Consider the following 26410-nt stretch of genomic DNA (forward strand, 5'->3'; position numbering starts at 1 on the left):
TCATTTCTGAATTTGGTAATTTGTGTCTCTTTTATTTTATTGACTTGTCTAGCTCAGCATTTGTCATTAATGTTGGTCATTTCAAAGAACTAACTTTGGTATTGTTGATTTTCTCTAGTCTTTTTCTGCTTCCTATTTAATTGATTTCCATTCTAATCTTTTATATTTTTAAAAATCTTGCTTGCTTTGGGTTTAATTTGCTTGTCTATATGTATTTTCTTAAGGTGGAAGTCTAGAATATTAATTTAAATACCTTTCTTCTTTTCTGATATAGGCATCCAAGGCAGCAGACTTCCCTGTAAGCTTTGCTTTTAGCTTATCCCATAAGTTTTAGTATGTTGTGTTTTCATTTTTATTCAGTTGAAAATATTTTTTTGATCTCCCTTTTGATCTCTTTGATCCATAGCTTATTTAAGAGTGTTTTTGTTTTTTAAATTTTCAAATACTTGATGGTATCACAGATTTATTTCTGTTGTGATATCTAACTTTATTCCTTTGTGGCCAGAAAATACGCTTTATATGATCATAATCTTTAAAAAAATGTTGAGACATTTCATGGCCCAGAATATAGTCTCTCCTAGAGAATGTTCCAGTATGCTTGAGAATGTGTATTCCATAGTCATTTTAAATATTAGATTAATTTATGACAATGAAGTGATTATTGAAGAACAAGAAAGAACTCGAAAAAACGGAATCTTGTACATTATTCACGGATGATAGGCTTGATGGTATAAAGATAACAGTTCTCATCCAGAATTCCTGTAGTGACTTTTTAATGTAGTCCAACAAGTTTATCCTAAAATTTATATGGAAAATCAAAGCCAAAGCAACTTGGAAATATAACAAATGGGAGAGAGAAGATGGTGTTGTTGAATATTACTATAACCAATAACAAGATGTATTATAAAGTTATAATATTAATAATTAAGACAGTATCATTGGTATGACAGAGATGGACAAGTAGACTAATGGAAAAGGACATTAAGGCCAGCCAAGGACCTAGGCTGATATATGGAAACTTGAAATATGATTGAGACAGCATTTCATTTCATTATAAAATCTGAAAAGGTACTACAATTGGTTACCTATTTAGGGAGGGGAAATTCTGTTATTGCCACACACAGAAATAAATTTCTGATGGATTTCAGGACTTAAATGTGAAAAACAACACTTTAAAACTTTTTGATGAGACTCTTTGGTTTATCTTCATAACTTTAAGGTAGGGAAGTATTTCTTTAGACACAGTAAGTACACATAAAGAAAAACATTCGTGAATTGACTATATTGAAATTTTAAAATTTTGTACGTCAGACGATACTACCATCCCAGTCAAGAATACATTTCCAATTCATAGACCTGACATAGAATTAGTAGCCAATATGTGTAAGGAACTCTTATATTAAACAAAACAAAACAAAATAACCCAGTTTAAAAATATACAAAGGATATGACAGGCAATTTGCAGAAACTTGAACAGCCAAATGAAAAAATGTTCAGTGTCATTAGGAAACATCAAATGACATTACTGAGATATGTAACACTCAGGCTGGCAAATATTAGAGCATCTGCCAGTGTTTTGTGTTGCCAGCAATGTGTTATCACAATCTCATATGCTTCTATATATGTAAATATATATATTATGTATGTATTTCATACATATAAATATATGTTATATATATAATCCTGATGTTACTAGAAAGAATAAAAATGCAAGATTAGAACAAATAGCTATGGAGGAAATTTTGTTACTGGTGTAAGTTTTAAACATAGAAACTAATTCCAAATATTTTATGGATTTATAAATAAGTAGTAATAACATAAAATATTTTTGGAAATAATTAATACCAAAATCTGGATAATGGTTTCCTCTGGGGAAGGAAGGAGGAAAATGACTCAGGATGGGTTCACAGGTGGCTTCAATGATACTTGTACTGTTACATGAAACATTATAGATAATGTAAATAAGTGAAATTTTGAAATTATAGGAAACATGGGACTGTGTTTAGATTTGTTCAGACCAAATGGTGGACATCTGGATGTCTGTGAATGTTATTTCATTATTTTATTGTAGATTTGAAATATTGTGTAATTCAAAAGAAAAAGGACTATTAAAGATCGTTTTGAGTATTTTGAAAAGGAAAATTAGTACAATGGAAATATTTGCTAAGAAATAGAGTTATAGATGTTCATGTGGTTAACTAAATGGAAATTTTCTACAGTGGTTTTTATTTGTATTAGTGATCGTGAAAGTATTTAATTATATTCTTAGTCTAAGTAAAAGATACATGTAGATTGTTGTATTACATGCAATTTTGGGTTTAGGGTTTGTTTTGATAGGATAAATAATGTTTAATTGAAATAAACCATGTGTTAAAAAAGGTGACTTTTTATATGCCCTTCTGTCCCAAGATTATGGCCAGAGGGATGTTAAGGTCACCAAGAATAATTTGGAGGTTGCCAAGGACTTGTTTTTAAAGTGTTTTCAAGTCTGACCGAGAACTCTGACATTCAGAAACAAATAAGATATGAATGTTTAAAATCATGTTTTCTTTTCAGGATTGATTTTAAAGAAACTACTACACACAGGAAACTCCTTGAAGGTATAATGTAATTATATTTCTTTTCTATGGCTTTTTAAAAACTGAGTAAAGCATTCAGTCAATTGCTATACTGCCTACATCAACTTTTTCCTAAATAATTTTGAATAATCTTCAGTTCCCTTAATTGAAGTGAATTCACTTAAAAAACAACAACATACTCAGTATGCATCAGGCTGACCAGGCTATTGAAAAACTTTTGTAGTTTTACCACTGCATGGACTCATTCAGCAGAAATACAGTCACCTCTCCATATCCATGGGTTCCACATCCATGCCATCCATGCCAGTTCCATGTAAGGGACTTGAGGGTCTGCTGATTTTGGTATCCATGGTGGGGGAGGTCCTGGAAGCCATACCCTCCCTAGATACCGAGGGACGACTGTACTTTGCTTTGTGGTCCCTAGAAGACAAAAACTATTTAGCCGTTCAACAAATTATTCTTCATTTTATCATAGGTATTGTTAGATGTAGAGGGAAGTAGGGCATCTATTAAAAAATGGTTTTGTTTCTCTTTTTTTTTTCCCCCCTTTTCATTATCTCATTGTGCTGTGGTAAGAAAAGCTACCCAGTCCAAAAGCATCTTGGTATAGGTTGGATAAAAGTCTCATATAGTAGGTACTTTTGGTGTCAAGGCTTGGGTATAGCAGTACAAAGGGATAAGCTTTCCTACATCTTTGTCCTGTTTCTAACTAAACTGTGAGGGTGGCAGCAGTTGAATAGCTTTGGCAGTGGCTGTTTGCAAAGCTACCAGTGAGGTTAGGTTACTGAAGAACTTTGTGTTTTACTGGGAGATTTGAAGTTTCCTCTATTTTCTCCTCTTCTCTTCCTGGAAGAGCATGCCCTTGATTTAAATACGTATTTTCTGTGTATGGGGCATTGTTCTAGTTGCTTAAAAATACAGTAATAGGCCAGAATTCCTGCTTTGCCCTTTGGAAGCAAATTAAGTAAATGAGATAATTTCAGACTGATAATCTTTTTAAGGTCAAGAGCATTGAGTTAGCAGTGTATCACGATTCCCATGACCATTCCTCCTTTTACCAAACTCATTATAGCAAGGAATAGTCATTGCCCTCTGTCCTTGCTTCTTGGATTAGAGTGGTGATTATGGGAAGGAGGGAAGTAAATAAGGAAATGATTTTGACTTTTTACAAATGGAAATTATAGCATAAATAGATTACCTGATGGCTTTAAATAGTTAGAGACCAAGTTATTTTGTTCAAAATCCATAAATTTAGATTTATAAATAATGAGGGTTCAGTAAATTGTCATGGTTATAATTCTCTCTCCATCTCCCTCCTTCCTTCCTTTTCTTCCTCTCCTTTGCAGAGTATCATTCGGTAATCATCTTCTAGAGAATTCTGGCCTGAAAGGAGGAAAGTATTTCCATTTTAAATAAAAATACTGTTTTCCATTTTTTTCATTTTAGATTAGGCGGGAAGGTGTTCGTCTTTTCTTATTATGGTTGCAAGCTCTTCAGAATAACTGTAGCAAAGAACAGCTTTGGATGTTTTCATGCTTAATCCCTGGATTTTCAGCACCACAATCTGAATATGGACCTCGAACTTTAGATAATCTCATTAATCCTCCACTCAACCTTCAAGAAAGTAAGAGTCATACGATCTTTTCCATCATTAATTTAAAAATTTCTGTGTAGTTTGTTAATAGATATTTTTAAATGTCCGTACCTTTTTAAAAAAAATTATTAATTTATTTATTTTTGTCTGCGTTGGGTCTTTGTTGCTGCGCGTGGGCTTTCTCTAGTTGTGTCGAGCGGGGGCTACTCTTCATTGCAGTGCGGTGGCTTCTCTTTTTGGGGAGCACGGGCTCTAGGCACGCAGGCTTCAGTAGTTGTGGCACACAGACTCAGTATTTGTGGCTCGCGGGCTCTAGAGCGCGGGCTCTAGAGCACAGGCTCAGTAGTTGTGGCTCACGGGCTTAGTTGCTCCATGGCATGTTGGATCTTCCCGGACCAGGGCTCAAACCCATGTCCCCTGCATTGGCAGGTGAATTCTTAACCACTGTGCCACCAGGGAAGTCCCTGTACATTTTTAACTGGATAATCCAAGGCCATGTTTTTAAATGTAGGTTTTATAAAACCAAACTCACAGATACAGAGAAGGGATTGGTGGTTGCCAGAGGGGTGGGGCATAGGGGTTGAGGTTGGGCAAAATGGGTGAAGGGGATCAAGAGATACAAACTTCTAGTCATAAAGTAAATAAGTCATAGGGATGTAATGTACAGCATGGGGACTGTAGTCGATAATATTTTGCAACTTTGAAAGTTGCTAAGAAAATAAATATTAGAAGTTCTTATCACAAGAAACAATTATTTTTGTAATTTTGTATGGTCACAGATTGGGGTGATCATTTTGCAGTGCACACAAATGTTGAATCATTATGTCATATGCCTGAAACTTGTATAATGTTGTATGTCAATTATACTTCAGTAAAAAAGTAAATAAATAAAAATTTAAAAAACTAACATGTAGGTTTTATCATCCAGGTATAATGAGACCAACAGATCAGGAGATGATTGCCATTAAAAAGATAGTTTGTTACTCATGTTCCCAGGAGGAGGGGGTGTGCCACACCCGGGAGGGTGGCCACACAGGGAAGCACCAGGGTTAGTCGGGCGTGGCGGGGGCTTGAGGGTAGGGGTGGGTATCATGGGCAAGAGCCCTTTTGTGGTTTCTGCAGGTGGGAATGTGTGAAGCAGGGTGAGCAAGTTGAAGACTGGCTAGTTTAGATAATTTTAGCAGGCTCTGGGGCATAGGGGTTGTCTCTGGTTGTCTGGTACTTAGCCCTGGGGCTCATTAGGTTAGGGAACTAGTAAGTAACCCTGAGTATGAGAGCCCAGCAGAGGAAGTGGTAGAGATATGGGCTCCAGGTTGTTTGGTTTGCATATGAAAGGCAAACTCTCTGGCCCATAGTTTTCTCTAGGAATTAGCTAGCTCTGGGAGGGGCTTTCTCACTAGGGCCTGCAAGACCCCAGATATCAAAGTGTTAGAAACATGTTTAATACAGGCCATTTTACATTTATATTTATCTTTAATTTTGAATTTTCATGTATCAGCTTGTATCCTTGAGTTAATTTGGATGTACATTGAAGTACAAGTATGTTTTACTTTGTGCAAAGAGGACTAAAAAAAATCCATCTCTTTGGGCTTAATTACTTGGCTGCTATTTACTGAGAAGTAGGTTTAGGGACCTGCCTGTGCTAAACCAGGTACTGATTGTATTGCCTGGGAAGTATTTAAGAAAATGTAGCTAGTTGTGGGTTGATTTTCTTGAATTTGCTTTTGTGTTATAATCAATGTTTTTGAATATGTGAAAAGTTGAAAAATGTGAAAGTTTCTTATTTTACAAGTGGACTTTCATAGTCAAGAAACTAAGATGCTAACTTCTCTTTCTTTTTGAGAGGGAAATAGTGTTTCATCCTTTGAATAAAGGGGCTACCTTAAAGAGTAAGCATGGTCATTACCTAGAGTAATCAGATTGTTCTTTAATTGATGAATAAGCACATTATTATTAATGTTTCTCATCATATTTATGGAATTTTGTAGTGGACACTCAATCTGAATTTTAAAATATCACGAGCAGTTCTTTTTCAGGTGAGACATTATTCACTCTTAATCCCTCAATATCTGTCCATCCCTGTGTCACATTTCCTCCATCAAGGGTTCATGAAACAGTTGATTATTAAAGTTTATGGTTTTTGTGATGGGCTATCAGGATGACCTCAGATTTATTTCAAATTTCAATCATCAGAATGTTTTCAAGCAGTATTCTTTGCTTTTCTGTTTTGTAGTTAAGTTTTATTTGGGCCATATTATCATATTGCTAAATTTGTTTTGTAATTATACTAAACTTTTCTTTTGTCTTCGGATAGCTCAAGTCACTATAGAAGAAATCACTCCGCTTGTCCCCCCACAATCAGGAGATAAAGGACAAGAAGATCTAACAAGCTATTTTCTTGAAGCACTTTTAAAATATATAGTAATTCAGGTATGTGTCGTCTTCTTTTATATCACCGTCCTTACTATCCTGTGGGTAATTCATTTTTCCCCCCTTACCATTATTCTGTCACAGTAGATACTTGCTTATTTTACTGAAGGAGAAGTAACAAATTTTTACTTTTTTTTTTTTTTAAGTAAATAAATTTATTTATTTATTTATTTATTTATTGGCTGCATTAGGTCTTAGTTGTGGCACAAGGGATCTTCGTTGAGGCGTGCGGGATGTTTCGTTGCGGTGCACGGGCTTCTCTCTAGTTGCGGCGTGAGGGTTTTTATTTCTCTCCCTAGTTGTGGTGCACAGGCTCCAGGGCGTGTGGGCTCTGTAGTTTGCAGCTCGTGGGCTCTCTAGTTGAGGCGTGCAAGTCAGTAGTTGTGGCAGGCAGGCTTAGTTGCCCTGCAGCATGTGGGATCTTAGTTCCCTGACCAGGTTTCGAACCCACGTCCCCTGCACTGTAAGGCAGATTCTTTACCACTGGACCACCAGGGAAGTCCTTAGGTGCATGTATTTCGTAAGGTAACCTATTCATCTCTATATATGAAATGTGAATATCCTTATTGATGAAAACACTTTTAGCATATACACATTTCTTGTAACTGTTCCAAACACAAAAGTTCCTTGTGCCTCAGAAACAAACATTATGAAGTCAATTTGGATCCTGAACGAGATTGCCAGGGTTTGAATACTGACTCTACATCTTACTGATAGTGTGACTTTTGGCAAATTACTTAACCTCTCTGTGCTTAAAGTAGAGATAAAAAATAATACCTATCCCATTTTGGTGTTTGGGGCTTAAGTAATTAGTGCATAGTACTTAGAATAAACAAGTGCATGACATATAGTAAGTATTCAGTGGTGGGTAGTTATTGTTACTGTGATTATTACCAGTTTTTCTTTAAAAAAAAAACTTTTGTACTTCATGTGGATTTTTAAACTTGTTTTACTGGTTTATTGAGATATATTTGACATACAGTAAACTGTAATGTTTGAAAAGTACAATTTGGTAAATCTTATTACATGTATACAACCATGAAACCATCACTACAATCAAGATAATGAACATATCTATCACCCCTAAATGTTCTCAGATCCCTTTGTAATCCACCCTTCTCTACCTGCCCCACCCCCCATCATCCCATCCCCAGGCAACTTCAATCTGACTGCTTTCACTATCGTTTGCATTTTCTGATAAATGGAATCATATGGTACCTCCTTTTTTTTTTTGGTTTGGCTTCTCTATTTTTCAGCATAATTATTTTAAAAATCATATTATTGTATGTATCAATAGTTTGGTCCCTTCTATTGCTGAGTAGCTTTTTATTGTATGGATGTACTATGATTTGTTATCCAGTCACCTGTTGATGGTAATGTGAGTTGTTTCCAGTTTTTGGCTATTACAAATAAAACTGGTATGAATATTGGTAAACAAGTCTTTGTGTGAATATAAACTTTCTTTTCCCTTGGGTAAATACCTAGTAGCGGAATGGCTGGGTTGTATGGTAGGCATATTTTGACTTTTTAAGACACTGCCAGATATTTTTCCAAATGGTTGTAGCTTTTTGTATTCCACCAGCAATGTATGAGACTTAAAGTTGCTTCATATCCTCACCAACAGTTGGTATGGTCAGTCTGTAATTTTAGCCATTCTAAAGTTAGTGTGTAGTAGTAGCTCACTGTGGTACACTCTGGACCTTTACGATCCCCCTACTTACATATCTTCCTCACCCTACTGGAATTTTCACACCCTGTATTTTACAGCTCTGCCCCCTCTTGTTTACTCCCCTCTACACTTATGGATGCTGTCCTCACCCCTCTCAGGCTCTGGGTCCCCCTTGGGCTACTGCCTCTGTTATACCCCATTCATGAATGCCTCCTGTGGTCAGGCTCTGATCACCTGCACTTGACTGCCACTATTTCATACCTTCTCTTCCTTCCTCTCACATATGCCTATTTTGTAGGACTCCTAGGCTGAATTATTCAGGAAGTGGGAAAGAGGAAAGAACATTAGCAGCTTTGTCAGTAGTAGAGCCGAGTTTTAAGTCAACTTTGACAGTTTCCCAGAGCACATTTTAACTTACAAGATTTTTGAAAGATAACATGTATCCTTGACCTTTGAACAATATAGGTCCACTTATACACAGATTTTTTTTCAGTAAATATGATCTACGGTACTACACAATCCACTGTTGGTTGAATCTGCAGATATGGAGGGCCGACTGTAAAGTTACACATGGATTTTCAAGTGCACACGCAGGGTCAGCACCCCAACCCCTGAGTTATTCAAGGGTCAACTGTATAATGCATTTGCATGGCACTAGACCACTTTTTATATGTGCATATATATATGTACATACACATATATATTTAGCTATATATCTTTGCAGTGTAACAGTTTAATTTATTGCTTAAGTAACCTTTTACAAGCTTGTTTATAACAGCTAATAATTTCTTTCTCTTGGAATGATTCTAATTGTTTGTTTAATTTTAGGTAAAAAGTTTAGAATGGAAGAACAAAGAAAACCAAGAAAGAGGATTTTCATTTTTGTTTTCACATTTTAAGAAATATTACTTGCCTTATATTTTTCCAAACATCTGTAAGGAGAATAGTTTATATCATCCTGTACTTGGTAGGTATTCTTTGGAATTTTCTGAAATATTACACATAAGAATAAGACATTCCTCAGTGTAAGGTTAGCATTTGTTACCTGCAGAAAACTGATAACATTTAATTTATATTGATTAATTGGAGATATTATACTGTGATTCATACTGAAAGTGCAGTTTTATTAGTAGAAAGTTTTCATTGAGAGTGAAGAGATTTTTAAAAAACTTATTCTCTGGATATCACCTACTGGAGAAGTTAGCCTACCAGAAATATTTATGATTATAAATTAAACTTAATTCTAATGTTTGGTATGATCTTTTAACCATGTTATAAATATTTTCAAAGGTCCCTCTGGGTTCAATTTCTATGTCTTTTGCAAATTCTGTATGAATAATTACATTGTTGTATATTCTGATCATATCTTGTCCAGTATTTAGTGACTGTGCCAAAGTGTCCGTTGTAATCTTGAAGCTATAGCCTCAAGGACAGCCCTGGGTTAGAAGTAGACCTCTGCCATGTATAGAAGGCATTGACAGCCTGTATGTGGAAGTGTCCTTTTTGCACAAAGATGTTTCTGTTTTAAGCTCCACCAAGATTAGGCAGCTAACAAGCTTAGGCAAAGCCATTAGGGCTAGTAGAAATGATTTAAATTAGAGTAGCAAACCTTTACCATTGGGAACAATATTTGCTTTAAAAATAATTTTGCTGTAAAAATTCTCATACTTTGTATGATGTCAAAATATGTGTTTCAGACTTAGGTTAATTGAAGTAAGGTCTCATTAATTTTAAATGGCTCTGGAAGTTTCTTTGTACTTTTAATGATTTTTTAGTGATATTTTGCAAAAAGACATGTTTCCATATATCAGCTGTATATGGTTCAGTCTTCTAGATCCCATGCTAATATCTAGCAAATTATTTTAAAATGTACTAATTCTGTTTCTTAAACCAGAACGTTATCACAGTGTTTTCTCAAATATTTAAAAAATAGATTTATCTAAGCATAATTTCTTTCTTATTTTGGTTTTCGTTTTATTTTGCATAGATATCCCACAGATGAGACCAAAGCCACATTATGTCATAATAAAGAAGGATGCTGAAACCAATGAAGCAATCTATTGTACAAAGGAGCCTTTCATTAAGGCTCGTGTTATTGTCATTCGTTGGCTGGTTTCATTCTGGCTGGAGCCAAAGCCACGTACAGGACCTCATATTCCTGGGATGGAAGGTGAAGTCTTGCCAAAGAATATTCAGGTAATACACACATAGAGTAAGCTTTTTTTTTAAATAAATTTATTTATTTTTGTCTGTGTTGGGTCTTCATTGCTGTGCATGGGGTTTCTGTAGTTGCGGCGAGCGGGGGCTACTCTTTGTTGCGGTGCGCAGGCTTCTCATTGCGGTGGCTTCTCTTGTTGCGGAGCACAGGCTCCAGGCGCGAGGGCTTCAGTAGTTGCAGCACGCAGGCTCAGTAGTAGTGGCTTACGGGCTCTAGAGAACAGGCTCAGTAGTTGTGGCGCATGGGCTTAGTTGCTCCACAGCTTGTGGGATCTTCCTGGACCAGAGATTGAACCCGTGTCCCCTGCACTGGCAGGCGGATTCTCAACCACTGCGCCACCAGGGAAGCCCTAGAGTAAGCTTCTTAAAGTTAGACATGCCTTTAGGGATTTGTCCACTGATTTCAGTTGCCTTAGTTGTAGAACGCATTTAAAACAAATAACAATGATATTTTCTTTGTATAAATGTATTTTATAAATCCAAATTTTAACAATTATTATAGAACCAATAGTTTCCTTAATAAAAAAATAAAACCTGTAAGGTATAGAAGATAATTTCAGTCACATACAAGTCTCAGCTTATTTCTATATTTTATGTTAATTGTACAGTACTAAAAACATCCTGAATTGTACAAATAAAAATATTCTGAATTGTGCAAATTCTTGCAGTTGAAACAATTTGCAATCAGATGACCTTCGTAGTTCATTTTAGATTTCTAGGTATTCACAGAGTGCTGTTTTAAAGTCCTGTCTCCATCTCATGTCACCTCTTTTCACGAAGAACACTGACTCTAGAAATGCAATGTAAAGGTACACAGCTGTATTATGGATGGACTAATATTTAAAATTCTGTTATTTTTTATTAAACCATTTCCCTCTTTTTCACACTTCTTTTTCACTTTCCTCTCCTCTCTCAATGTGTGTTTTTTCCTGAAATTGTCTATATTGCAGTGTTTTTTTGTTTTTTTTTTTTTGCAGTTTTTTAAACTATTTTTGTTTTCCTTTTCTCGGATTTCCTCATTTAGTTTTAAAAATATTTTATATGTGTGTGCTTTTTATACAACTTCTTAAATCCTTTAAAAATTAAGTGGAGGTATAAAGTGTGTTCATTAGTGTTCAGAAAATTTGACTTATATTCCCCCTGGCCTTTTATTTATCTGTAGCAGATTATGTGATGTGTTTTCCTCAAAATGTTGTTCTAGGTTCTCTACAAAGAATTTTTAAATGTAGTAACTCTCAAGCAGAACTATTTTATCTGATGCCAGAGCTCAGTAAACTAAAAATTAGAGATTTTTAAAATTGGGAAGCATATTTGAGATCATTTACATACTTACTTAAACTCTTTTATTTTATAGGTGACAAAATTGAGACCAAATATTGAATAATGTACCAGAAAGTAATTTATCATACCACAGAATAGTGATACTCCTATCGTATCATGGTAGTAATTTCTTTATTACTGCCTTAAGCCTTTAACTTTTTCTCTAGGCTTAGCCATCATCTTCAGTCATGGTGAAAATTGTTGTTATTAGAATGTAGAGTTTTCTAATATGTATTTTATTTTAGCTTCATTTCTACTTTTTCTGTCATAATTTTTCTTCTATTTTTTTTAAATAAATTTATTTATTTATTTATTTATTTATTTATTTATTTATGGCTGTGTTGGGTTTTCATTGCTGCTCACAGGCTTTCTGTAGTTGCAGAGAGCAGGGGCTACTCTTTATTGCAGTGCGTGGGCTTCTTATTGCAGTGGCTTCTCTTGTTGTGGAGCACAGGCTCTAGGCATGCAGGCTTCAGTAGTTGTGGCATGCAGGCTCAGTAGTTGTGGTGCGTGGGCTCTAGGGCACAGGGTCAGTAGTTGTGGCACATGGGTTTAGTTGCTCTGTGGCATGTGGGATCTTCCTGGACCAGGGATCAAACCCGTGTCCCCTGCATTGGCAGGGCAGATTCTTAACCACTGCGCCACCAGGGAAGTCCTCCTTTGTTTTTTTAAGTTTTTTCCCACCAGGGAAGTCCTCCTTTGTATAATTTTTGTCTAAGGTAAAATAGAGATGAATTTACACATTAAAACTTACTGAATAAATATTCCAGAATTAAGGTATTTATTTATTATTGATGAGCTGAGCTGACTCCATTTGGCATTATTCTTTTACCCAGTTTAATTAGTAACTTGTTTGTTCTGCAAACATACTGAAAAATAAACTTAATTGAATAGATGATTAGTGAGTATCACTATATCACTTAGATATTAAGTTATTTCATTGCCATTTAACTATTTAGAACAGATTCTAAATGAAACTCTGTGCATAGATTTTAAGCAATGCTGTAAGTTACTTATGGAATGCTTTGGATTTTGTCAGTATTTGCTATTTGAAGACAAAATATTGATTTAAATGGTTATGATATTCTCCCCTTTTTGTTTTTATTTTAGAGAGCAGCTGCTAGTTTGGTATCCAGAGAAGAAAACAAAAATGATAATGCCGATAAAACAGATAGAACTACAGAACCCGAGCAGTCTCATTCCAACACAAGCACTCTCACGGAGCGAGAACCTAGCTCTTCTAGTCTCTGTAGTATTGATGAAGAACATCTCACAGACATTGAAATAGTTCGCAGTGTTTTTTCTTCTAAAAGAAGTAATGTAAACTTTGTCACAGAGATATTTCGTCAGGTAAAATACCTCTCAGTATTTTTAATTTGTAATATAGACTTTTGCTTTTAATATTGAATATACTGACTTAAAGCTATTTAAAATTTATTCTTCATGGAAATGTTTTTTAAAGTTCATATTTAGTTTTTTGGTTTATTACATCTAATTCTTTAATATTTTCAATTATTTATATTTTTAGTTTATGGTAACTTTAGTTTAATAATTATCCCCTCCCCTCCAATATTCCTTCTGTTATCAGAATAATTTTCTTAGTGACTCACTTTATGGTTTGAAACTTTTCTTCCTACCATTTGATTAATAAATTAATAAATTATAGTAAAATTATGTTATCTTTCACTCTAACATCAATAAAAAGTGGTTTATGAATATAAGAAGCGATGTTTTCATTGTCTTTATCCTCCCCTTGGAGGCTCAGTTTTGTTCTTGAAGGCATTCCGAAATTAAATTTGCTTAAGGCAGATATTATTTGGGGAATAAAATAAAGAAAGAGAGGGAAGGAAAACAAATAAAAGCTATTTCACATAAAGATAGCTAGAAATTCCTAAGTGCACATTCTCAATTACATAGAAATTTTATGGGAATATAAACCTTATGAAAACCAATCATTTGCTCTTAATAGCAAAGGTACTTAACTTTTGCAGGTAAACATCATTGAGTTTTGTAGCTGAAGGGGATCATTCAAGTCTCACAGCAAGTAAGTGGTAGATCCAGGACTAAGACTTCCAGATCCTGGTTCCCATGTCAGTGCTCTTTATTCTGTGCCACATTGCCTTCACATGCCAGGGAGCTCTCCAGGCAAAGCAGATCCTCATCTCCTACACGTTTATTGATATGTAAAAGAAAGCATGAGGCAGCATTAGGTTTGTCAATCTAAGTTAAAGAAACAAACCTGCTGTAGCATTTTGTCCAGCTTTGGCAGTGATTCTTAGTTGCCAAGTTTAAGGTTTGTTTTGACAGAATATATGACAAATGTGAAAGGAAAGATATTTGACAAATATGGTTGGAATATTTGTGGGAAAATTTAAAGCTTAAAGAACTATTCAGGTTTTCTAGTTCTTGAGTCAGCTTGAGTGTGTTCGTTTTTCTAGGAATTTGTTCATTACATTTGTTTTTAAATAGATTCTCTTATAATCTTTTTAATCTCTGGGGCATTTATATTCATGTTTCCCCTTGTCATTCCTGTTAGTATTTGTTCCTTGTTTGCTTTTTTTCTTGATGATTCTTACCAGAGATATGTCAGTTTTATTAGTCTTTGCAAAGAATGAGCTTTTGGCTTTGTTGATCCTATGTGTTTTATGTGTGTTTTTTATTAATTTTTGCTCCTTGTTATTTCTGCTTTTCTTGATTTTATTTGATGGTTCTTTTCCTAGCTAATTAATTAGCCTCACATTTTTCTCATATAAACATTTTTGCTGCTATTAATTTACCTCTTAATGCTGTTTCAGCTACAGTCTACAAACGTCCGTGTATAGCATTTTTGTTATTATTCACTTCTAAAAATTTTCTAATTTTCATGTGAATATTTTCTTTGACTTATGAGTTATTTAGCAGTGTCTGTCTCCCAAACATATAAGATTTTTCTAGTTTTCTTTTTTCTTACAGATTTCTAATGTGATTCTTTTGGTCAGAGAATATAGTCTGTATAATCACTATGTAGTCAGCCTCCGTAAATGTCCTGTGTGTTAGAAGAGAATGTATTCTTTTCTGTGGAATTCGTGATTATTAAAGTCTGTTAGATCAAGCTTATTATTGCGTTAGTCAACTTTTCTATATTCTTACTTAAGATTTTTGGTTAGCTTGACCTCACAGTTATGGAGAAGGGTGTGTTAAAATCTTATATTCTGATGGTGATTTGTCTATTTTTTTCTTTGTAGTTCCATAAATTTTCCTTTATGTATTTTGAAGCTTTGTAATTAAGTACATACATATTTATAATTTTATATCTTCTTGGTGAGTTAAGCCTTTTATTTATGGCCCTTTTCATCTGTAGCAATTATTTTTGTTTAAAGTCTACTTGTAGTAGTCTACTTTATCTACTTGTAGTACATTTATACCACTTTCTTTTTATTATAATTAGCTTCATGTATATTTTTTTTAAATCCTTTTATTTTCAGCCCTTTTATGTCATTACATTTTATATGTCTCTTGTAAATATGGTTGGATTTTTAAAAATCTTTGTCTTTTAATGAATATTTATTATAATTACTGATATGTTTGGATTTATTGGTACTATCTTATTTTGGTCTTTTTATTTTTCTTATGTCTGTATTTTTTTCATAATTCTCTTATTTTTTGCTTTGTTTTTAATTGATGTTTTTTCATTCTGTATCCTCCTCCCCATCACTTGGTTTGAAAGTTTTACTCTATTCCTTTTCCTTTAGTGATTACTATATAAATTTTAGCATACATACTTCACTTTCCAAATACAAAGTTAGTGTTTTTTTACCCTCTTCCTAATCAATACAAGGATCGTAGAACAGTATTACTCTAATTTCTCCCCCTAACTTATACATTGTTGTTACCAAATAATTCATTTCTATTTTGCATGTTTGTATTTTAACTCAGTAATATTATTATTCTGTGCATTCAGTATTGATTTACATTTAGTTATATTCATCACTTCTTTTGATTATGATTTCTCCCTTTTCAGATCTTCCATTTATTCCGTTGACCAAAAGGTTCGTTTGGTTTTTTCCGTAAGATGGCTCTAGCAGCACTTAGTTGTTTTTAACTTCATTTGAAACAGTTTTGTTAGATTGTATGTGACAGTTGTCATACCAGTGTGCATTTAAAAAAAGACTTATCAAAATCGGTGAATTTTTGTGTAGCCATTTTAATATTGAAGATAGAAGAAAAAAGCAACGTTTTCAGCATATTATGCTTTACTATTTCAAGAAAGGTAAAAACGCAACTGAAATGCAAAAAAAAGATTTCTGCAGTGTTTGAAGAAGGTGCTGTGACCTATCAAACAAGTCAAAAGTGGTTTGCGGGGACTTCCCTGGTGGTCCAGTGGTTAAGACTCCACGCTCCCAATGCAGGGGGCCTGGGTTCAATCCCTGGTCAGGGAACTAGATCCCACATACCGCAACCAAGACCCCACACACCACAACTAAGACCTGGCGCAGCCAAATAAATAAATAAATATTTTTTTAAAAAGTGGTTTGCAAAGTTTCGTTCTAGATATTTCTCACTGGACGATGCTCCAGGGTCGGGTAGACCAGTTGAAGTTGATAGCAATCAAATCAAGACATTAATTGAGAACAATCAATGTTATACCATGCAGGAGATAGCCAGTATACTCAAAATATCCAAATCAGGCATTGAAAATCATTTGCACCTGCTTGGTTATGTTCATTGCTTTGGTGTTTGGGTTCCACATAAGTTAAACGAAAAAAAACCTTGACTGTATTTCCGCACGTGATTCTCTACTTAAATGTAATGAAAACATTCCATTTTTAAAACAAATTGTGACGGGGGATGAAAAGCAGATACTGTACAACAACGTGGAACAGAAGAGATCGTGGGGCAAGCAAAATGAACCACCACCAACCACACCAAAGGCCCGTCTTCATCCAGAAGGTGATGTTTTATATATTGGGGTTGGAAGGGAGTCCTCTATTATGAGCTCCTTCCAGAAAACCAAACGATTAATTCCAACAAGTACTGCTCCCCATTAGACCAACTGAAAGCAGCCCTCGACGAAAAGCCTCCAAAATTAGTAAATAGAAAATGCATTATGTTCCATCAGGATAATGCAAGACCACATGTTTCTTTGATGACCAGGAAAAAACCATTACAGCTTTGCTGGGAAGTTCTGATTCATCTGCCGTATTCACCAGACACTGCACCTTCAGATTTCCATTTATTTTGGTCTTTAGAAAATTCTCTTAATGGAAAAAATTTCAATTCCTTGGAGCCTGTAAAAGGCACCTGGAACAGTTCTTTGCTCAAAAAGATAAAAAGTTTTGGGAAAAAGATAAGTTTTTCAGGCAACTTCAATTATGAAGTTGCCTGAAAAATGGCAGAAGGTAGCAGAACAAAAGGATGCATACGTTATTCAATAAAGTTCTTGGTGAAAATGGAAAATGTGTCTTTTAGTTTTACTTTAAAAACCGAAGGCACTTTTTGGCCAACCCACTCTGCTTGAAGTTCATCATTTAGAATTTACTTTTGGATGTCCGTTGCTTGCAAACACTTACAAGTTTTTGCTCTGAAAATGTCTTTATTTTGCTCACATTCTTGAAATACTTTTTCCCCTGGACATAAAATTCTAGATTGACAGTTATTTTCATCTAGTACATTTAGGGCACTCAGATGCTTTCCCACTTTTCTGTTTTACATTGTTGCTGTTGAGATGTCAATCAACAGTTGAACTTTTAGTGCAGTTATCTTTTCTCTGGCTCTTTTTGTACCTTTTTTTAGTGTTTGGCATTTTGTATTTTACTGTGGTATGTCCAGGTCTAGATTTCCTTTTATTTATTCTTCAGGGGATACTTTGGGGATACTGTAATTATGGATTAGTATAATTTGACAATTCTGGAAATTTTCCAGCCATTCTCTCTTTAAACATTGCCTCTGTCCCATTTTTTTCTTGCCTTTCAAGATGTGTGTTAGACCTTTCCCACTTCATACGTCTGCTGACCTCTCATATATATTTTCCATCACTTTGTCTCTCTGTGCTACATTCCGGATACTTTCTTTCTAATTACAGCTGTTTCTGGAAGTTGGCCAGTCTGCTTGGTCAATTTTATGGTCTCTAGTTCATTACTTAACATTTTATGTATTAATATGAAACGTAGTTATTTTATATTGATTGATCACCCTAATATTCCTGAGGTCTTTATAGGTCTGATTCTGCCATATTTTGTTTCTGAATGCTCCTTCTCATGATGCTATATTCTCTTGCAATATCTTGTAATATTTCTTGCACTATTTTGTGATTTCAGAAATTCAGAACCTTGATTCTGAGCTTTTGCTGCTTATGACTGTTTCTTGATTTGGTTTATTAAAGGTTGATTGCTCCAGAGAGGAATTGCATTTGCTTCACATAGATGCAAGGAAACACTTCCAACTTCACATTAAACTGAATTCTTGATTTGAAGTTTAAGCCAGCCAGATAATATGAATGTACAGTATAAACCTGTATTAAGACTAGCTTTTGGTGAGTGTTTATGACAAGGTTTCTGTTATCTACTTTGCATCTAAATATGGGCAGTTTTCCTTGCAGACTTTTAGTGAGGTGGGTTTATTTCTAATTCAGCATCACACTGATGATATATAGTTCTTTGGAACCCCGAATTTGTTTGGAGGTTTCCTATTGTTCTTCCTTCCTTGCCCCAGTAGTTCCATAAAAGTAATTGGTTTCATTCAAAGTGAAAGTCAGCTTTATTGCTATACCTAAGACCTCTCTTGAGTTTGGACTTTATGTAGGTTTTTATTTTCAAATATTTCTTCCTATTTTATGGCTCACCAGTGCATTTAAGAAGATTAAAGTTTTTTTAAAAATGTATTATTTTTGTATTTTTAGTTGTAAGGTTGGTCAGGTTACCTGGTCCATGACACTCTTGGAAACAGAATTCCCCTATTGTGTTTTTTATGATGCTCTTTATATTTTAATTTCTAAAAGTTGTATTTGGTTGTTTTTTTAATATCTGTCTAGTCATTTTTTGCAGTGGCTTATTCTTTGTTCATATTTTCATTTTCTTCTAAATTAAAATGTATTAAAATACTTATTTAATATTCCTTATTCCAGTAATTCCAGTAACTTAAGTTTTTGCAGTTCTGGCCTTGTTGTTTCTGTTTACTCGCCCTCATTTGTTTTGGATTTTTGTGTTAAGAGCTTACATTTCTTTGGAATTTTGTGGAAATTACTTTGAAACCTGGGTTGAAGGATGTTTTTCTCCAGAGAGGATTTGCACTTGCTTCTCTCAGGTGTTCAGGGGTCCTGTCAACCTTGGTTTACTTTAAATTACAATTCTTAGCTTATGATTCTTCTCACTTTGCAGCACTCAAAGTTAGGTGATGGCCAGCCTGAGAATATGAATTTGCAGGGAAGGCTGTTCTTCTCTCATATTTCCTTACCCCAAGTCAACAGACAAGTTTCCTCACTGACTCTTCTCTGGAGTCAAGTTTTTTTCTTCCCTCCTAGCTCACCTTTGTATTGAGGATGTAGCCTTCATTGTTATCAGCTTTATACGTAGGACTCTGATCTGTCTCTCCCCTCCATACAGTTGGCCTTTTAAACCAAAGCTCTGGAGGCTGTCCAGGGCAGCACCCAGCAGCTGCATTGATTATTTCGCCTCTCTAGATTAATACTTCCATTTTGTTCTAGACTCAGAATATCCTCACAAGCTGAGCCATTCTTTTAAATATGTATATTACATTTTTTTTGTGATAATTTTTAGGTGTTCTGTGCAGGTAGATTCCAGGATATCTTTTTTATGATATTGCTGGGAACTGAAGTTCTCTGAGATGTTATTTTTATTGTAACAGCTATTTTTTTTTAAGTGATTTTTAAGGTAAAACTTAAGGAAAAATAGATTTTAGGATGGTGACTCCAATGAATCATTCATGTTTTGAAAAGAAATCAATTTTGAAGATTAGATTGTATTAGGAAAGCTATTTTTACCTGCTTAATACTGATGATAAATTTGCAAAATTGAGAATCTGTGTAATAGTTTTTCGTGATTTTGAAGGCTCATATGTTCCACAATGTATTATAGTATAGGTAGAAATATTCCATTAATTATCAGGTATATGGGCATAGAATGATCTTGCCCTTAGCAATCCCAGCTAGAGCACAAGTCCTTTATAGGTAAATAGTTTTAGTAGAAATGTCTTTACTTTTCGTCTTTCAAATAATTTCATCCTCATAGCCGTTACACTTACTGTTTCCCTATCTGAACTTTTGTCCTTCAACCTTCCCCTCTTTCCTCTCTATCCTTCCTGCCTCCCCTTCTCGCCTGGCTACTCAACCTTTAGGTCATAGCTTAAATGTGACTACACTAGAAAAGTCTTCCATGACCACCCTCACCCATTCACCCACCCACCCACAGACAGGTAGAAGCACCTGCCCACACATGTGCACGCACACACACACACACACACACACAGTAAGTACCTCTTTTTTAACGATGTTTTTGAAAGCTGTACTCTTCTTCATAGTACCTCTCCTGAGTTTTATAATTATTTTTTTGAATGTGTGTTTAATTTTGATCTTTCATATTACCCTCCATGAATACCTCTCTTTCTCAGTCATCATTGTAGCCATAGTGCATGGCAGTGAGTTAGGCACCTGATAAATATTTGGTGAATGAATCAAGCTCAGTAACTGTTGAGTGCTGGGCACTTTGTCAGTCCTAGCTGAGGGCTAACATGTATTTCTAGAAGCTGTCTTGAGCTGATTTGTTATATAGCTGATAATGTTTTTTTTCAGGGCCAGTTTAATGATTGTGAGTTCTATCTCAGATGAAGGTATTTATATTGTTACATGTCTTTAAAACAAAGATACAACTGTAAAACATGAATGCCCAAATTATTTGATAAAATTGTTATTTTATATTTGATAAAATTGTTCTCCATATCCAATAGAATAGGCATAAGTGGACTCCAGACATTAACCCTCTATTTCATAGGGAAACCCATTTATTGTGCTTTATGTTGTTAGTACTTGGAGGCTACAGTGAGGAGCCCCAAGTACTTTGATATGAGGTAAATATAACACATCAAGAGTTTAACCTTTAAAAGCACCACAGATTTATTTTATATGTATGTAAATTTAAAAAATATAAACATACATACATATGCATAATTTTTTTTCCGAAGTCAGTGGGTGGCAAAGTATAATCTGGGGCTCATGAGAAATCTCCAGGATCTTTTGAGGTTCGTAAGGTCAAAACCTTTTTCACTCTTATTGTTTCACAAGTGTACTGTGAAGTTTTCCAGAGGATACCTGACATGTGATATTGTATCAGATTTAATGTAGAAGCAAGCAGATAAGAGAATCCAACTGTCTTCTATATTAAGCTAAACATTAAGGAGATTTGCAAAAATTTAAAATAATGCCACTCTTCTTTTAATTTGGAAAATGTGTTATTTGTGTTAACATATAGCAGATTAGGGGTTCTGAGACCAAAATGCAAACCACTGCTTTAAGGAGACAAAAAATTCCCAGGTCTGCTAAACGCTCACTGTATTTGATTAAATTTTAAAGAATGTGTCTGTCACAATCTGGGTTGATTAATAATGGAAGCACATTAAAAGAATAATCAGAGACCAACATGTTTTGTTAGTGTTTTTTCAGTGAAGAAGAGAGCCTTAGCTACCAGTAAATCAGACCGCATTGGCAAAGCCAATTATTAGAAAACTGTATGTACCAGGTTATCTTAAGCTGATACCATCAGATATTTGATTTTTTCCATCTCGTATTGTTTTGATTCTTCCTCCATGTAGTTGTCTGGTTATGATGTAGTTTTATGGTCATAGAACCATAAAACTGGAGGTGACCTCATGCAGGTCTACCTACAGAGAGAAAATTTGCTGAGCACGTTGATTCAAATATTCTTGCCTATGATGACAGTTTCCCTTATTATCAATTAATACTTATGTCTGATTGTGAGTAGTTCTTCTTTGTAGAAAGATAAGGTGCCAATATGGATTTGAATTTTCTGGTCTGAGACAACCATTTCTCATTGTAAATGTATAAAATGGCCCTCTAGTTTATATGCATCAGATTTTTAGCCATGGCTAACTAACATCAGTCTTTCCTCAAGATCCTTATTTAGGGTGTCAGCAAAATCAGTGTAGGGGTCTGTAAGGACAAATGTCATATATATACACTCTAGTCTTTATTTAGTAGATTCATCCGGCCATTTGGGGTATAGTGTGATAATTTATGCAATAATGAAGATCTTAGCTCTGGATCTAATATTTTTAAAATTAGTAAACTTTTTTTTAGAGCAGTTTTCAGTTCATAGCAAAAATGAGCAGAAAATAAAGCGAATTCCCATGCTAATTTTTTTTTTAAGTTAATTTTTCAGTATCTGAGAATAGAACCTTTTGGAGATTATTTAAGGGGTTTTTTTTTTTTTTTGGTTTTTTAAAAAAAATCTTTAAGGAAGGCCGAGCTGTTGCTTCAGTTGTAAAATAGTCTTAGAGCAGGCAATGATGATCAAAATTATGCCATTGACCATTAAGCTGCTGGAACATAAGAATGAAAATTTGGAATGGGTTTGTTAGATGGAGGAAAGTAGCAAGTAATGTATTGGTTGGCCAAAAAGTGCCTTCAGTTTTTAAGTAAAAATAAAAGACATTTTCCATTTTCACCAAGAACTTTATTGAACAATGTATTCACCCTTTTGTTCCACTACTTTCTGCCATTTTCCAGGCAACTTCATAATTCCATCTTACCAAAACGTTTTATCTTTTTGAACAAAGAACTGTTCCAGGTGCCTTTTACAGTCTCCCAGGAAATAGAAATTTTTTCCATTAAGAGGATTTTGTGAAGACCAAAATAAATGGAAATCTGAAGGTGCAATTTCTGATGAATACGGCAGATGAATGAGAACTTCCCGGCCAAGCTTTAACAGTTTTTGCCTGGTCATCAAAGAAATATGCAGTCTTGCGTTATCCTGATGGAAGATTATTCGCTTTCTGTTGACTAATTCTGGACACTTTTCGGCAAGTGCTGCCTTCAGTTGGTCTAATTGGGAGCCGTACTTGTTGGAATTAATCGTTTGGTTTTCCGGAAGGAGCTCATAATAGAGGACTCCCTTCCAATCCCAATATACACAACATCACCTTCTTTGGATGAAGACCGGCCTTTGGTGTGGTTGGTGGTGGTTCATTTCGCTTGCCCCACGATCTCTTCCGTTCCACATTATTGTATAGTATCCACTTTTCTTCGCCCATCACAATTTGTTTTAAAAATGGAACATTTTCGTTATGTTTCAGTAGAGAATTGCATGCAGAAATATGGTCAAGAAGGTATTTTCGCTTAACTTACGTGGAACCCAAACATCAAAGTGATGAACGTAACTAAGATGATGCAAATGATTTTCAGTGCTTGATTTGGATATTTTGAGTATATTGGCTATCTCCTGCATGGTATAATGTTGATTGTTCTCAATTAATGTCTCGATTTGATCGCTTTCAACTTCAACTGGTCTACCCGACCCTGGAGCATCGTCCAGCGAGAAATCGCCAGTGCGAACTTCACAAACTATTTTTGACATGTTTGATAGGTCACAGCACCTTCTCCATACACCACAGAAATCTTTTTTTGCATTTCAGTTAAGTTTTTACCTTTCTTGAAATAATAAAGCATAATATGCTGAAAATGTTGCTTTTTTCTTCTATCTTCAATATTAAAATGGCTACACAAAAATTACCAATTTTGATGTCTTTTTTAAAATGCACGCTGATATGACAGCTGTCACATGCAGTCTAACGAAATTGTTTCGAATGAAGTTAAAGACAACTAAGTGCTGCTAGAGCCATCTTATGGAAAAAACTGAAGGAACCTTTTGGCCAACGCAGTAGTTTGCTAGGGAATCAATAATAGCAAATAAATAAAAGGATTACCAAAGAACATTAAATACGTTGATATTACACATTAACTTTTCATCGTTATCTCAGGAACCTGATTTTCTTGGCTAGTTTCAATCAGATAAAGTCATTTAACCCCATGATTATTATTAAATACACCTACTGATAATTCTAGAGTAGAAAGTGGCAGGTTTTAGGTAAAGGTCTTGTGATTTTTACAGTTGAAATTAATAGGTAGTGGTTGTAAAAATAAAGAAAAGTCAAATTCTATTTGTAAAAAAGTAAAGTGAAAATGATAACACAGAAACACAAACGTGCATAAGGGAAGGACTTTGGATAGTAAGATTAAGAGTATTTTTATTGCTTTATTTATGCAAGTATGAATTGTATAAAAACGTTTTTTTTTTATGTGACAATGTTTTTGTGATGAGGAAGATACATACTTTTTTAAAGCTTAAGGGAACCTGAAAGTACCTAAGGAAAGAATAACTGTAAGATATTCTTTTAACTTTCTAAGTATTTTTTGCCTTATTATTTAACTTGTATAACTTTATATATATAAAATGAAAGAAGAAAGATGTAACTTTTTAAAAAATACTCTTAGGAAAGCTAAGTTGCCTCGTTACATGGTATTTTTATTACGCCTCAGAGTCATAATTTTTGTTCTTTGATTAAAATCTTTTTATCAAAATTCATTTTAATGTTAATTTAAAAAAGCCTAACAATATAAGTTACAAAAATGTGATTTATTATGAAAAGGTGTATTTACATTAATCTTTTAGGAGCATAGTTACAAGGAATATGTTCATTCTGAGATAGTACAGTTGAAACAAATCTTTGCTCCTTGTGCTGGAAATCAGTGTCTCCCTACCAAAAGTATTTCTATCTTAATGTATTTACAAATTATTTGGAGACAAAAGGTTTTTTTCTGACCATGAATTGGTTGACTTTAACTCTTTAAAAATCATTTATATCTCACATTTTATAACAAGATAGAAATGTATGTGTTAGTGGTTTGTGGCAAAGTAAAAGGTATCATTATCTATATTCTCTCGTTTTTTTTTTCACTAGGCATTTTTATTACCAATTTGTGAAGCAGCAGCTATGAGAAAAGTGGTAAAAGTATATCAAGAATGGATCCAGCAAGAGGAAAAGCCTTTGTTCATGCAAGAGCCTGAAGAAATTGTGATCTCCTCTTCAGACTTACCATGCATTGACAATGTCACAGACCATGATATTTCAATGGAAGAAGGAGAAAAGAGAGAAGAGGTAAAATAAGACTTACGTATTTTAGTATGTTTAATAGATTAGATTTTCACAGAGTGAGATAATACGGGATAAATGGGAAGGTAAAGATACCTTTGAGTATACAGTTGATCCTTGAGCAACATGGGTTTGAACTGTGTGGGTCCATTTATACAAGGATTTTTTCAATAATATTGAATAAGTACTACAGTACCGCATGATCCATAGTTGGTTGAATCTTTCAGACACGGAGGAACCTTGGATACTGAGAGCCAACTATAAGTCGTACGCAGATTTTTGACTGCTCGGAGGGTTGGCGCCCTAAACCCAGTGTTGTTCAAGGGTCAGTTATATTTTGCAATTTAGTTAATGTAACAGTTACCTCAGTACCCTATCCCAAAGCTCTTTGATGTGACAACTTTAAAAGAGGTCGTATTCTGATTCTTTAAGTCACTGCCTGGATCAAAATTAGATGCTATTATAAAAGGTATAATATTTAAAAGTGTGGTGGGAATTCCCTTTCTGTCCAGTGGTTAGGACTCGGTGCTTTCACTGCTAGGCCTGGCTTCGATCCCTGGTTGGGGAGCTAAGATCCCCCAATGCATCTTAGAGTGATTACCAAAGTGCAATCCCCCCTTGCCTGTCTTATTCATTTAGACTTCAGGAGTAAATGGAACCAGGGACCCAAATTCCACTCATGCTCTCTCTTATCTCATTCTTTCCCCTCTGTGAGTAAACTGCAGTACTTCTTTTCACAGACCAGCTTACTTAACAGGTCAAGATGTTTTTTATTCTGCAGTCAGCTCTAGTGCAAAAATTCCCAAGAAAGAATTCAGAGTATTCCGGTTTGTTTTTCACACTTGCCATTGGTCAGGTTCTCACCAAAAAGTTACACTCTGATATTGACATATATCTTACTAAATCCAGATAGGCGTGACTTGGTAATCACCTTGGTGGTTAATTTAACTTCATCAGTGGATTTTTTTCAGGATATTAACATATAAATGAATAGGCAACATTCTATAGGGATTCAATGAATCAATATTTATGTATGAATATGTATATATGATATATATGTATATATCATATATACATGTATATATGATATATATGTATATATCATATATACATGTATATATGATATATATGTATATATCTATCATACATATATACGTATATATGTATATATGGCATCCTCCCCTAGTTCTAGAGGGAAAAAATGAAACTAAGAAATATAATTGAAGTAAATAAAATTATATAAATTATGAAAGAATATTCACAGTTGTATTTGTTATGTACCAGCAAAAACATGCAGTTTTTGCATCAAGCTAGAAAATAAACCTATCAGTCTAAATAACTTGTTCTCCTCTAGTTTTTTGTTATGAATTTATAGCTCAGTACTGAGCCTACCCTCTGTCATTTAGTATCCTTAAATAAAAATGATAGATATTAAATCTACCT

The 26410-nt window shown here is 34.5% G+C and overlaps 1 protein-coding gene across 10 annotated transcripts in view; it reads left to right on the top strand.

Moving 5' to 3' along the window:
- RALGAPA1 (Ral GTPase activating protein catalytic subunit alpha 1) overlaps window positions 1–26410 on the top strand; it is a 218988-nt gene that overhangs the window by 52886 nt on the left and 139692 nt on the right. For 9 of the 10 annotated variants that reach the window (XR_014261120.1, XM_082451982.1, XM_082451978.1 and 6 more), the window contains exons 5-11: window positions 2557–2600; window positions 4026–4203; window positions 6488–6603; window positions 9101–9239; window positions 10260–10468; window positions 12920–13159; window positions 24776–24973. Coding sequence is in view for 9 of the 10 variants with exons in the window: in XM_082451982.1 (XP_082308108.1) it covers window positions 2557–2600; window positions 4026–4203; window positions 6488–6603; window positions 9101–9239; window positions 10260–10468; window positions 12920–13159; window positions 24776–24973 (1124 nt within the window). In the remaining variant the exon portion in view is untranslated. The remainder of the gene's footprint in view (window positions 1–2556; window positions 2601–4025; window positions 4204–6487; window positions 6604–9100; window positions 9240–10259; window positions 10469–12919; window positions 13160–24775; window positions 24974–26410) is intronic. The other variant, XM_082451981.1, reaches the window with a different exon arrangement.

This window comes from Balaenoptera physalus (assembly GCF_965194825.1).
Source record: "Balaenoptera physalus genome assembly, chromosome: 2".
NCBI classification, from domain to species: domain Eukaryota; kingdom Metazoa; phylum Chordata; class Mammalia; order Artiodactyla; family Balaenopteridae; genus Balaenoptera; species Balaenoptera physalus.